Below are 13,690 nucleotides of genomic sequence, written 5' to 3'. Positions count from 1 at the left end.
AAAAGGCAATTTGGATTGATGGGTGAATCATCCCATAGAGAGCTGCTAAGCTAATAATTCTGTAGCTCCTATTACATATTTATTCAGAGGACAGCGTCTGAAGCTTGAAGTGCTGAACATGGCTGTGCTCTTGCTTGTTCCTGTTCTTCCTGGAGGCCAAGTTGGGTATTTCTGTGTGGTTCTGTGACTTTTTTATCCTGCTGTTATTACAAAAAGTATCCTTGGAAGAAACACAGAATCCACATCCAGGTTCTTGTTGGGGGTATTCTAATGATTGAAGGGAAAAAAAAGCATGATCGTTTAAGAGTTAAGATATAACCAGCAGTGAAAATTAAGTATCTATTTTTAATATCTACATACAGTGAAAGGTACCATGGATTCCTTTAGGGTGTAATTATAAGTCCTTATATTAGTGATATTTAATAGAGTATTTAAGTACTTAGTGACCAACTGACTTGACTGAGTCTTATAAACATACATTGTGGGTAGATGTTTTTTGTTAATGTTTGAATATTTCATTTTATTTGTGTTTTGTCTCTGTGTAATACATGAAGGGCCGAGGAGGGTTTGCTGAAAGGAATGCTGCCTGTGGTCGCATGATTTGTGATGTGGAAATTTCTGCTAAAGAACTAATTCGTTGCAAAAGTTACCATTTGTCTGAGCTGGTCCATCAGATTTTGAAAACTGAGAAGGTAACAATTCTACCGGAGGAAATTCCAAATATGTACAGGTACGTTGCTGATTGGGAGTTTTAATCCTTCCCTGACATAAAATTTTACATTTCCTTACTTGATTTGTTGTGGAGATGCAGACTTAGCATACTGGGATTTGAAAAGTTAAATACTGTCTTAACATTATAAAATAATGTTTCAAGCTGCTTGTGGTGGCTTTATTATGTATGAGGCAGATTGATTTGTGGGAGCATTGGTGTAGGCACACTAACAGGAGATGCAAGCCTGAGTTTTGGGCTGGTTTTTCAATTACAAGAGATTGCTATAAAATTCATCAGTCATGTGCTACAGATACCATGTGTTGCATACAGCACATAGGTCTAAAGCCCACAGAGTACAAGGGAGATGATTTTACTGTACTAGGCTGTGCCCCTTCTTTCCCCAGTGATTCTCCTCGCTTACTCTTCATGCTGGAAAACACCTGGACAGATGCCAAGTTCATTCTCCAGATCATGTGTGAGCTGAATGTTCTGCCACTGGCTCTTCAGATAACAAACATCTCTGGGAATGTCATGGTACATTTTTATTACTTTCCACCCCTCTCCACTGTCCTCTCCAAACAGTTCCATGTTTTCTGTGTTTGATTTGCTGGGTTTAATTTCTAAACACTAATTTAGGATACACAATGCTGTTAAATTTTTTTGCTCTCATGAGGAGAGTTCAATGTTCTAATCAAGTAATAATGTAAAACTTCCTTAAAAGTGTTACATTTGAGTTTTGCTGTCAGTGTTCTCTGTGCTTTGCTCTGAGTTCTCTTCTCATCCCCTCTTTAGTCGAGGACAATGATGGGTGGACGATCTGAACGTAACGAGTTCCTGCTGCTTCATGCCTTTCACGAGAAGGATTACATTGTGCCAGACAAACAAGTTTTCAAAAAGCCTCCACAGAAGCTGGTGGGTCCAGTTTTTCTCTTCCTAAAATTTTTTATTAAAAAAAGGAAAAAAAACATTCATCCATCTTCTGCATGTTGATGTTCTGTGGGAACACAAAGAACCCCAAATATAACTCAGATATAACTTAAGGGTACAGCATATGCTTAATTAAAACATTGCTTTTGTGTGGAGTTCATAATGAGATTGGGACAGTGTAACAGCTTTTCCATTGCAGCACAGATCTATCAAAACTCAGTTGTTCTGAGTTTTTATAGATCTAAGTACAAGCTAAGTACTTGTCTGTGTCGGGAAACAGTAAAAGAAGACAATCTGTGTTGTCTAATATTTGCATTTAGTTATTTTGATGAACAGTATTTCAAGACAAATTTGTTATATGGATGAAATATCCGAAGTTATTAAAAAATTCCTTTGTCTAATACCATTGTAAATAATAATTACAGCAATATCTAGATATTTGTTAGTGAACAAATTAAAATTTGAGAAAGTATTTGTATTTCACTATATATTGCTTTTTAGTTTTAAATAAGTTCAACAGCAAACTTGTAAGCAAGTATTTTTGTTGATTGTATTGTTGCATCAAAGTAGCACTGGAATTCTAAATGATTCTGAATAGAATTGAAAACTGGGAGAAGAATTCTTACTAAAACATAAGAAAGAATATTCTTTAGGTCAGTGGTAATGTTTTTATTTGTTTTATTCAAGTCCAGCCATTCTGTTTGCAAAACCAACATTTTAATTGGACGATCATACCACTTCTGGGTCATGAGTTGATTTTTTTCATAGTGTGGACTTCTATAGTCAGTTGTAAAAGTCATTCTGGTGCCATGTTGAACAATGACAATACTTTAGAGTCTTTGTAATCTCTTCTTAGCAGTTTTTTTCCTGTCAGAATTGGTTTGAATGCTGTTTTGACATGTAGAGAGCTTTAGTAAGGATCATGATGAAAACACCATATTTTGCATATATTTTAAAAGGAATTCTGCACTGACTCCCAAATTTGTATTTGACTTGCCAAAAATAACTCCTAACATTACAGAAATCTTAGAGACTAGATAATGACTTTTTTAAATGCCATATGTAGGTGGATGAAGATGAAGATTTTGAAGATCAGAATAAATCAAAGATAGGGAAAAAGAAAGCAGCATATGCTGGGGGCTTAGTCTTGGAACCCAAAGTCGGTAAGATGTGGCAATTTTCTTTCTTCAATGAAGTTAGAGTCAGGTAGGTTACATTAATACAGAGAGATTGCAGTGGGGACTCTGTGGATGTGGGAGTTTGGTGTTGTGGTTGTGAGGGGAATCTTGTTGCATAAACAAAATTCCCAGCATTGATTGTGGAATTGCTTCTTTTGAGGCATTAGGACTGTACATTTATGTATAATTGTCTGATGGACACGTAAGTTTTCTTTCAGTTTCTTCTCTATGTGGGGAAAACTGTACAAGTGTCCTATAGTAACACAGAAGGTATCTGTTCAACTCTGGTGAGTTAATGGGGTTGGATCGTTCCACTTCTGACAGCTTCTGTAAAGGGCAGTGCTGCATCTCAGCAGCTGCTTCAAGGGATTTAGATCATGGAAATGTGGTACAATGTAGTACTGTCACTTAAATATTAATTGTGGAGTTGTATGAAGTCCTCTGGGAGACTTGAGTAATTATGACTTCTGTTTTAAACTCTGTTTTAGGTTTTTATGACAAGTTTATTTTACTTCTCGACTTCAACAGCTTGTACCCATCGATTATTCAGGAGTTCAACATCTGCTTCACCACTGTGCAGAGAGTGTCATCAGAAGCACAGAAAAGGGCAGAGGTTTGAGTGCTTTAACTTGTGGCTTAAATTACACTGTCTTAACTTCAGAGTGCTCTCTGTGAATCAGCTCCTTAAGAAACTGTTCTTTTTCACTGGGTTTTTTTTTCCTTTTACACATAAAAAGTGATTCTTATTTAAAGATGTATATGTTAATTTGTGGGTTGGGACTTTTTACGTTTTTTAATGTTTTGTGTCTGTCACCTTCCTTTCTGTAATACTCTTATAGAATCTTGGTAAGTTTTTTGCCATCTATTCTTGGTATCCTCATGAAACAAGATTTTTGCTGTGACCCTTTTCAGCTACACGTCTACCTTAGCAATTTCTGAGCCCTTTTACTAGTTTCATCCTAGCTTGGCAGAGGCTTCCTGAAGTTAAGTTGCTATTTGTATATTTATGCAGATATACCTGATGGAGGTAGGCAAAAGTCTCATGCTTTCTACAGCAAAGAATATGATTCTGAGCTCAAGCCTTATTAGACATCAGGAAAATTAAGTGTGTGGCTTGGGAGGGTGCTGTTGTGACTGTGTGTGCTGTGGCACCAGCTTCACAAAAGCTCTTGGTGTTTAAGCTGTGTTAAACACAACTGAAAAACCTCCTGAAGGTACAGTTGGATGTGCTGTTTTATAAACAGTTGTGTTGTCTCTGGCTTATCCATGGCTGGAGATTCTCATTTCCTCAGCTGTGCTGAAACACTTGTTGGTGGAGCTGTGTTGTAAACTGAAGCATTGAGCTGGTCAGGTCTAAAGGTTAAAGCAGAGGCTTTTATTTTTAACTGGTATCAGCTCACAGGTTGGAATTAGTTAGTCCTGTAGCAACTGAAATATGAACACAGTAGCAGAAATGAGGAGACAAGTATGTGGAGTTCTGGCAGTAAGTTCCTTCAACTTATCTTTGGATTTTCCCTGCTTTCTGAGGTGTGCTTCAACCTGAAGCAGCTAATTTTGATTTCTCTCACTGTATGATGTTTAATCAGGCTTTGGTGTAATTTCTTGTTATAGTTCTCCTCAGACTGCTTTACTAAACTTGCCAACCTCACCATGTCTGTACTGCCCTTCCTTTGCACATTTCTGTCACTTTCATTATGCTTGAAATACCTTTCCATTTTTGCTGTTTCTTCAGTCATGCTAAGAAGGTGTGTCCTTTCTGCTGTGTTGTTTGCTTTGCTGTAATCAAGAGTTGCTTGGGGTGCAGTTTTTGTTCTACTTTTGTCAGTTGTATCATTCAAAGTATCAGTTCTGCAGAGCACGTGCTCCTTTTGACAGGTCTGAACACCAAAAGTACTTGCATGATGATAAAAAATGGATGGATTTTTCAGCACAGAAATAATTGCTGCATGTGTACTTTTCTTTATATTTTTGTATTTATCTCTATATACCTAAGAGTGAGAATGTGTGTGTATTATTTATTTATCTGTATTTATATATATGTATGTATGTATATATATATATGTATGTATGTATGTGTATATATATATATGTATATATATGTATATATGTATATAAATATATAACACACACTCTGATAAAAACCAAAACCCTTCCTGCTACTCGTCCATGCCTTCTTTGTGTTTGTCCAAGAGTGAAACAGACTTAAGCCCTGTCCCCCAGCAGGGGCAAAGTAATAGAGTTAAACACTGCAAAAAACCCTCCCATGCTTGCTCTAAACTGTGCTTTGGATGCTCTGCAGGAATTGGCTCAAGCTGTAGAGTTTTGGGTTTTTTTTTTCCCATCAGTCTTTTCACTTAATGCATTAAAATCTAATCTTCAAGCAGTAAAATGATAAACAGCAGTGATCATTTCACAGGTCGAAGAAGAAGAAGAAATTCCAGAGCTTCCAGACCCATCTCTGGAAATGGGAATTTTGCCTAAAGAAATCAGGAAACTGGTGGAGAGAAGACGCCAAGTTAAGCAGTTAATGAAACAGCCAGATTTAAATCCTGACCTCTATTTACAGGTGTGTTTTCTAAGGACTCCGTTGATTTTTCCCCCTCTCCCCTTAAGTGCCCTGATCAGCCTTGTAGAATAGAGATGATTAGTAGTGAGCAGTGATTGTAATGTGCTTTATTTGTAGCCCATCACTGCTGCAGACTGTATAAAAAAGCTGTGAATGTAATTGTGAGCATTAAGTTCTGTTCCCTGATGGCTGTGGTTGGATCATTTTTCTGGTTGTGTTTCTTTTCAGTATGATATCAGACAGAAAGCTTTGAAACTCACTGCTAACAGCATGTATGGCTGCCTGGGATTTTCCTACAGCAGATTCTATGCCAAGCCTTTGGCTGCTTTGGTGACACATAAAGGGAGAGAGGTAAGTCATTAAACAGGTTGTACACACATGTAAAAAGGCTGAATTTAAGCCACCTGCCTTTTTTCATTGAATACAAGAATGGTTTTGTTCTTGAACCTGCTTTTGATTTCAGAACTCTGAAGTTTATCTTTCTTGTGAAACTATTTGGTTTCAGTGGGCCAGATTGTGGTGTCAATACCAACAACAAAAAAACAAGGCTGCTTTCATTTACAATGAATGAAACTCAGTTAATTTTCCGTGAATTTCTAGTTCTGCTTGATGGTCTAGTCTGTGGTTTGGTGGTAATGCTTCAGCTTTGGGTGAGCTTGCTTGTGGGCTGACATGACTTCCTGAAACCATAAAGTTTGTGATAGGGCAAATTATTCATGGAGCCAATGGATTATATATCAGGGCTTATTTTTGGAAACTCTTTGTTCCTTGAAGTTCCTCATTAGCCTCATATTTTATTGTAAGAGTTGCACTTGACTTTGTAGGCCAGACCACTTTTGCTGTTGGTTAGGATGGTGGCTCAATACAGACCACATCAGTTTTGTCCCTGTGAGAAAAATAATCTTTAATGATCCAAAACATACCACTGATATACATTCATTGTCTTAAAACATAATGATGTTTGGTATTAGCTCCTTATAAAAGAGAATACCAGGCAGGAGTCTGCAAAGGTGCCAGGAACAGTTGTGTCAGGATGGCTGGTCAGCCTTTTGTTGATCAGGGAGCTGGGTGAGGTCTCATCCCTGCTGACAGGCTCATCCTCCCTGTGATGTGAGGGCACACCCACTTCACAATTCCCAGCTCAATTGCATTGGGGTGTTTTATTTCTGGTAACACATCTTTTTTTTTAATTATCTTCCTATCTAAACAATTCTCTAGAGATCCCTGCATGTGTTGTGTTCCCAATTTATGTAAGCACTTTTGTTTAACCTTACACATCTGTTTAACTCAGAAGTAATTTCCAGTTTGGTAACTGCAAATGTGCCATGCAGCCATGTGAATTCAGAAGTTAGTATTTCCTTTAATAAGCTATTCTGCTTGTAGATGCAGGATTCAACCTCATGTTGTCTATGAGGCTGGCATGCAAAGCAGCTTTTAAAAGTGACAAATTCTTTTTTCTTTCTTTTTTTTTTTTTGTAATGATCTCTATGTGTGATATGGACCTCCTGCCACAAACCTGGTATTCTATGGATACTTAAGCTTTTGCCCTCTGTTGAGATCCCTGTTGTTTGCACAGGGAGTTTATTCAGATTGGTCTGTAATGTATCAGCCATGAGACAACTGTGTGAAATTCTGGTGTTCCTGCTTTATGTTCCAGAATAATGGTGAAATGGGGAAATCCTAAATAGGTGCTACAGAATGTGCTAGAGAGTAATTAGAGATGGTTTATCTTACATAGTTGATCTTTGGTTGAAAAAGATTTCTTATCTCTTAAACTCTGGGGGGTTTTGTTTGTTTGTTTGTTTGTTTGTTTGTTTGTTGTTGAAATATCTGATCTGGAAGAACATTACTTTAAATTTTTATATTAGTCTTTCTTTTCATAGGTTTTCTCTTACCACTCAGTTCTAGTATAAAAGAAGTAAATGTTAAGTATCTGGAGGTTTGGGTTCTCTGTGAGAAAAGGTTAATTAAAAAGTAACTGTTATGGAAAATTTATGGTCTAAATTTAAATAGCCTTTTCTGATCTGCAATTAATGCCTTTTTTTTATACTGTTGTCAAGGGCATCTGAGTAAATGCAGGTAGGCTTGTAGAAGTCTAAGTGGGAAAAATATTGTGTGGGATGAAAACTGAACTTAATATTTGCACTAACACAATTACAGTTCAATCGTGAGTCTTAGCAGAATAATTGAAAGTGGGAAATATCTATTTCATGTTGAAGTTGTTAAAGCTCATCCTAGCATCAAGTTTTAATGTAGGTGAGAATGAGTTTTGATGAGTCCTGTAAATGGATGCTTTTCAACTGTGTGACTGACAACCTTTCCACTGAAGCAGTGGGAGGATGCCAAGTGCTGAGTACCGCCTCTCCTGGACTCTGAACTTCTGTTTGTGGTTTGGAGATGCTGGTGCAGTAAAAGCAGTGGAGCTGCCATGGGGTTCCTTATGGTGACTAAAAATACTTGTAATTGCACATTGCTGTTATAAAAACTTGTGTGACTGTATTAGTGAACTTCTGAACTATATTAGTAGAATTTGGCATGTTCACTTCATTTTGATGGCAGAAGTATTAAATAGGGTGTGGCAAAGTAATTTTTAAAAAGCCAGATCATAGAAATAGATGATCCTTGGGGTCCCTTCCAATCCTAACCATTCTATGATTCTGTGACGGTGTAATCCATAAAAGCTCAGTTCTCTTTGGTCAGCTGTAGAGAGATACGAGCCAGTGCTTGATTTTTATTTTGCTTCAGGGAGGGAATAGAAATGTAACAAAGCGCATCCCCGGCCAGGGGCAGGCTGGGTCCAGCAGAGTTTGTCCTGTCTGAGTGCAGTGCGATAGCGGCGGGCGGGCTTCGCTAGATGGCGATAGAGACCTGGAGATACTTCAGCAATTAACGCTCATTTTTGTCAGTGTTTAAACCTTGATTATCGGCTTTTCCGAGCGGCTCTTCCTTGTTTTTCATTTGTGGGTAATCTTTAACAGGGACGTATCAATGTGAGCTTGTCAGAATTTAGGTGTCACCGGTAGGCTGCTAAGTTCTGGCGTGTTTTGGAAGAAAAAAACTGCAAAAATTTGCAGTGGAAGTGAGTTAAAACTGTAGCTCAGATCTGTTTGACCATTTTGGCAAATGTAAATATTTTTCTTCTTTGACTGTGAGAAATGCCTCAGTATTTCTCAGTTCAGCAAAATTAAAAAAAAAAAATTAAAATTCTACATTTGCAAGCCTTTGATCACGAATTTGTTAGAGGGATTCCTGGACTTTCCCCTCCACCCCCCATGTTACTAAACCTTTGCCTGGACATTACTCTTGTTGTAACTATAGCAGTTGCTCGCATGGAAAAGTAATAGGAAAATATTTCATATATTTTTAGCTGTCCTTTAATGTAATTTAACAACTGGAAACAAGATGAGTCGGAGCTGTGCAGGCAGCCAGCTCTGCACCAGCAGGCACTGTGGGGTCATGCCGTTCCAGCCTCTCTAAAGGACAAGCCTTTTGATGAAGTGTCAGTTGTCTGGTTTCCTAAATGCAGGATGCCGTTTGCTGCAGGGTTCTCCTACAGAACAGCAAAGTTGTTGAGAGAATTTCACTGTAGACAGCTTGCTTGCTAATGGCTTTCACTCAGTGCTGAGGCCTTTTCCAGGTACTTGCCTTTTTTTTTCCGTGTTGTTTTTTGCTGTTGCATATTTTTGCCCAAGCAGACTTGCCTTTGGAAGGAAAACAACACATTTGCTCTTTTCAGCAGTGCTGACAGGTAGACCTGGTGTTCAAATATGCGAAATAAAAGGGGGAAAGAGGCAATTGGGTTAATTCCAACTTTCTCATTCAGATCCTTTAGATACATTCTCAATTAATAATTAGTTTAAGGCCCTGGCAGTCAAAAGGAAAGAATAAAAGCATGTTATTGCTGCAGTCTGGGAGAAGAATGGATGAGGGAGGAGAAAAATGAAGTGGAGAAAGATGAGCTCATTTAAAAAAAATTAAGGGTAGGTAAGCAGGTTAATGGCCGTCTACTGTAATTATGATCTGTAAAGAAATCCAGGCATTTCTTTTTTTTCTCAAGTCTTGTTCATGCAGGGAAAATGATCATCAGCTGCTTTCTCTTGATTGCACCTAAAGCATTGGTTATACAGTCTGCAAGGGTTGTCACGTGAATGGGGCAATTGACAGACTCCTGGTTTCTTCCATGTTGTACTGTGGGAGAAGGAGAATTGCTAAAAGAAGGAAAGGAGCCTCCTCATGTCTGCTTATAAGCATGCCATCCATATTTAAACAGGAAATGCAACATCGATATAACAGTTTTGGAAGACAGGAACTTGATGGCAAAAGGCGAGGCAAAGAGCTTCTAATTGCTTTTAGATATGAAAATGGCAACCCAAAATCTTGGGAGAAGTAATGCTAAATTGCTGCACTGTCCCAAAATGGGAACTGTTGGGGTTAAATAATTTGCCACTGTTGTTAAATTTATCACTGTGTGTGCAACTGTGAGCCTGTGAAAAAGCTATGTTTGTTACTCTGCATGCTGATATCCAAAACGAGTTAGGGTAGACAAGGAGAGCTGCATACAGTCTGGAACTGTGAACTGGGTACCAAGTAGTAGAAAAATTATGGATAATCTTTACATTTATTGAAATATTATTGGTAGTGAAGTGCAGGAGATGACATCTGGTCTAATACAGAATTTAGCATCTCGAAGGAGAGGAAACAAAACATTTCAATTAAGAAGAATGGCCAGAATATTTTGGGTGAGGAGGCAATTAGTGAGAAGGGAAAAAATATATGTATTTCTTATTTTATTTTGGATGGCATGTTGGTTTTTTTTTCCCCCTTTGGACAGAAAGGTTTTATTTAATGGGTATTACCAAGAAATGTTTAGGAAGATTGATCAGATTCAGATTGATTGTACAGTAAGTCAGATGAATAGAGAGACCTTTTTTCTTTTTTTACTGCTTATTTTAAGATTGTGCTATTACCAGAGGTGTGGTGCCTCTCACTTCCTGACTGCTGATTCCTGTGAATGGGTTAGAGCAATTGTGTGGCCCCATGGTGAGTTGGATCAGCCTGGTGATCCGAGTTGAAAACTAACTCCAGAGGAAAACCAAATTGATTTCAGTTGGATCAATGGCTCAGTGCCTCACTGTGTGCTCTGAGAGCTGGAGGAAAGGAGGAGGCTGGGAAGTGGGGGCAGGCCCAGTGTGAGATGTAAGGGGTCAGGCATGACCAGCCATTTTTCAGCTCATATCTGACTGTGAAACTGTGGGCTTACTGTTAACATGATCACACATGGAGGCTTTCTTTAGTTGTTGTTTTCTTTCTTTTGTACTTTTGATTTTTTTTTTAATGGTTTCCTATCTTGTATTTTTTTTCCATCCTTCCAAAAGACACAGATTTTTCCATGTGTCATATCTGAACCTGGCTGACCAGGTAACAAGAAGATTTCCTCATGCAGAACTGTGGTAAAACTGAGAATCAGAGGGAAGAACAAGGTCTCTGGAACATTCTCTGTATCTGAGCTGTAGCAGAATGTCCCCTTTTAGAAGCTGCATGTGTTGGGTTGAGAGCTGGCACCTCAAGATTAGGGGAGGTAGAAATGTCTCACCCAATCCAGTGGTAACAGGAAAGACTCTCAGGTGTTCAGTAAAGTATTGGGGAATGCACTTGAATCCTGCACCCTCCAGAGTCTGCCATGCTTCAGAATTACTAAAGAAATTCTTTAAACCTGTCTAGAATATTGTGGGGATTAACAGAGATCCTTCATGGCTCTCTTGAGGAGGTGCCTTTCTAAAAGGGAGACACAGGAGCACAGGTGCTTCACCATGAAGCTTGAGAGCTTGGGCAGCATCACACCACCACTGGTAAACTGCCTTGGGTCTGCCTTCAAACACATTTGTTTTCCAAACCCCCCTGTTAAGGTCAGAAGAATACAAATGCTAACTGATGTTTTTCTCCAGCCTGTATATTTGATAGCACCACACGTCTTTGCATTATGCATTTTCTTAGTTCATGAGTAGCTTGCCTAAAAATCCTTGGGGTTTTGAGACTTCTGCAGAAGTTGTTCTTTAGCATCTTATTACCTCACTTATTTGCATCATGCATTTATCTTAAATTGAATGTTGGCTTGTTCTGGAAACCCTGGGCTTGGACACCTAGGTGGCAATGAAGTTTTCGAAATAAAAGATACTTCAAACATGAGTTAAAAATAATTTTCATTTTCAAGCACTATTCCTAAGAGGATAAAAAAACAGTCTAACTGAAGTGTCTGTCTCCCACAAGACTTAAATAAATATTCATACTGTCCTTCAAAGATATGACACCTTGATCTCATTATCAAAAATGTTCATATATATATTTTCTGGGAATCTTGCCCACTGTGGAATAGCTGACTTTTTTCACCACAAATTCTATTAGAAGCTTTTAGTTCCATCCACAGTGAAATTATCTGTTCTTTTTTCTCTTGGATAAATACTCATTTGAGCCTACTAGATCTGTTCTTTTCAGGTACTAGTTTCAGGATGGTGATGATCCTACTTTGATATATAGGAAGAGGCTGAAAGCTGAGTTCCTTCATTCTGGATAAAATTGTTGAGGATGGAATTAACTGTGATCTTCAACAACCTGCCTAAAGGGGGATGTCTAGAAGAAGCCAGACTCTTCCCAGAGATGCAGAGCCTTGCACCAGGCAGGTCTAGCCCTGTCTGGGGCCAGAGGTTGGGTTAAATGATGTCCAGAGATCCCTTCAAACCAAAGTAACTTTATAACCATCAGTTTAGGAGTTCCTGTAATTCTCATTGAGATTTATTACCAAGGTCAGCAAGGTCCAACAGATGAAACTCATCATTTAAGAAAACTGGAAGAATGAAGATATGTCAGCAGTGGTACTTGTTCTTACCAGGCTGTTTTGGTTTCTGGGCTAAAAAGATAGTGTTTGAGTACTTCAAATGCAAGTGTTGCTGTATAGATTAGGTGGTGTGGTGTCTTGTATGTTATGTCCTTTCACTTGGCCTGTGCCAGGATTCATTGGCTTAATTTAGAAGATAAGCATGAACAGCTTATGCTATTTTCATCACTGAAATAAACTTATGGGACAGATGAAGGAGTTTAAGACCTTTATTTATCTGTGAAAAATGGACGGTATCTACTGCTGCAGGTACAATACTTTGTAAGGATATAGGAGATCTTGGTGGGCAGCATCAGGAATTCTGGTTGGAACAAGGGGCTCTGGAGAAGTAGGTGTAGTTCAACAAGCTGGGGCATACCTGATCTCCTAACATTGGCAAAGAAGGTTGTAAGCCAGGCATACAGCCTAAGGTAATTTATTGACTCCCTTTGTAGTAGAAAGAGAGCAGTGTCAAAGCTGGATGAAATAAATCCCCTGAATTTTAGAGCTTGATCAGTGATTGAGAGGCACCAGCATGATGCTTACTCTGTTGGCTTTCCTTCCAGCAGTTATACATGATGTAATGCAGGAGATGTTTGGGTTGTGTTGTCTTTAGCTACAGACTATGCCTTTTATCAAATACAGGTAAGGTTTCAGAGAGAAGGATTAAATTATATATGTTGATATCTGGTTTGCAATTTGATACTTGTTTTTGCTAATTTGAACCACTAGGAATATTTGCTCCTTAAAATCCTATTTCAACACCTGGATTAGTTAAAAAAAATAAATTAAAATACCCATTTCCCTTTACCTTTCCCGTTAATCCTTTTTTGTTTTCATATGTTTTAACTGGCAGGCTTTAGAAAGAGCAAGAGCTTATCAAGCCGTGCTCATCAAAAATACGGAATGATGTGACATCATTTGAATCTTATTGCAGGGTTTAGTACCTGACAGTCATTTCTCTGTGAGCTTGTGCTAGTCTTGGTAGTTACATGAGACTTGTAAAATTTGGATTCTGATGATCGATAAGCTGTGGTTTAAAAACAAAAACAACAACAACAACAACAACAAACAAAAAAAAAAAAAAGCAAAAAGCGTTAGTGCTTTCTTTCCAATAATTTGCCTATTTCATGAAACAGAGCAGAAATTCCCATGTTTGAACTATTGAAAATTACCAGAAAAGTAGGACAGTGTAATAATCTGCTTTAATGAAGTTCAGGATCATATTTCCTGAAATGACTGGGTAAGCATAGAGGAGACCTTGAGGTATAAACACTTTTTTTTTTTTTTTTTTTAATCCAAGGAAAATGAAACTGCAGAACAGTTGCCAGGAAGAAGGGGTGCCATTCTAAAGTAAGGGCTCTGTACTTGGGCTGCTTTGCCCTTCTGACTTGTTCTGTGTGCACTGCTGATTTATTAGGCAATACCACACTTTG

The 13,690-nt window shown here is 38.3% G+C and overlaps 1 protein-coding gene and 1 non-coding gene across 2 annotated transcripts in view; both read left to right on the top strand.

Annotated features, from left to right (window-relative positions):
* The window catches only part of POLA1 (DNA polymerase alpha 1, catalytic subunit), a 186,488-nt gene that overhangs the window by 26,227 nt on the left and 146,571 nt on the right, over positions 1 to 13,690 (top strand). The window contains 7 exon segments of the mRNA XM_026791818.2: positions 555 to 730; positions 1,117 to 1,246; positions 1,505 to 1,624; positions 2,706 to 2,802; positions 3,306 to 3,430; positions 5,234 to 5,383; positions 5,612 to 5,734. Of these exon segments, the coding sequence (XP_026647619.2) occupies positions 555 to 730; positions 1,117 to 1,246; positions 1,505 to 1,624; positions 2,706 to 2,802; positions 3,306 to 3,430; positions 5,234 to 5,383; positions 5,612 to 5,734 (921 nt within the window).
* LOC113458926 (small Cajal body-specific RNA 24) lies at positions 3,013 to 3,143 on the top strand. Its single transcript, XR_003379680.2, has one exon.

The sequence above is a fragment of the Zonotrichia albicollis genome, chromosome 2 (assembly GCF_047830755.1).
Source record: "Zonotrichia albicollis isolate bZonAlb1 chromosome 2, bZonAlb1.hap1, whole genome shotgun sequence".
Taxonomy (NCBI): Eukaryota; Metazoa; Chordata; class Aves; order Passeriformes; family Passerellidae; genus Zonotrichia; species Zonotrichia albicollis.
The sequence above is the reverse complement of the archived record's forward strand: the minus strand, read 5'-3'. Positions and strand labels throughout refer to the sequence as shown.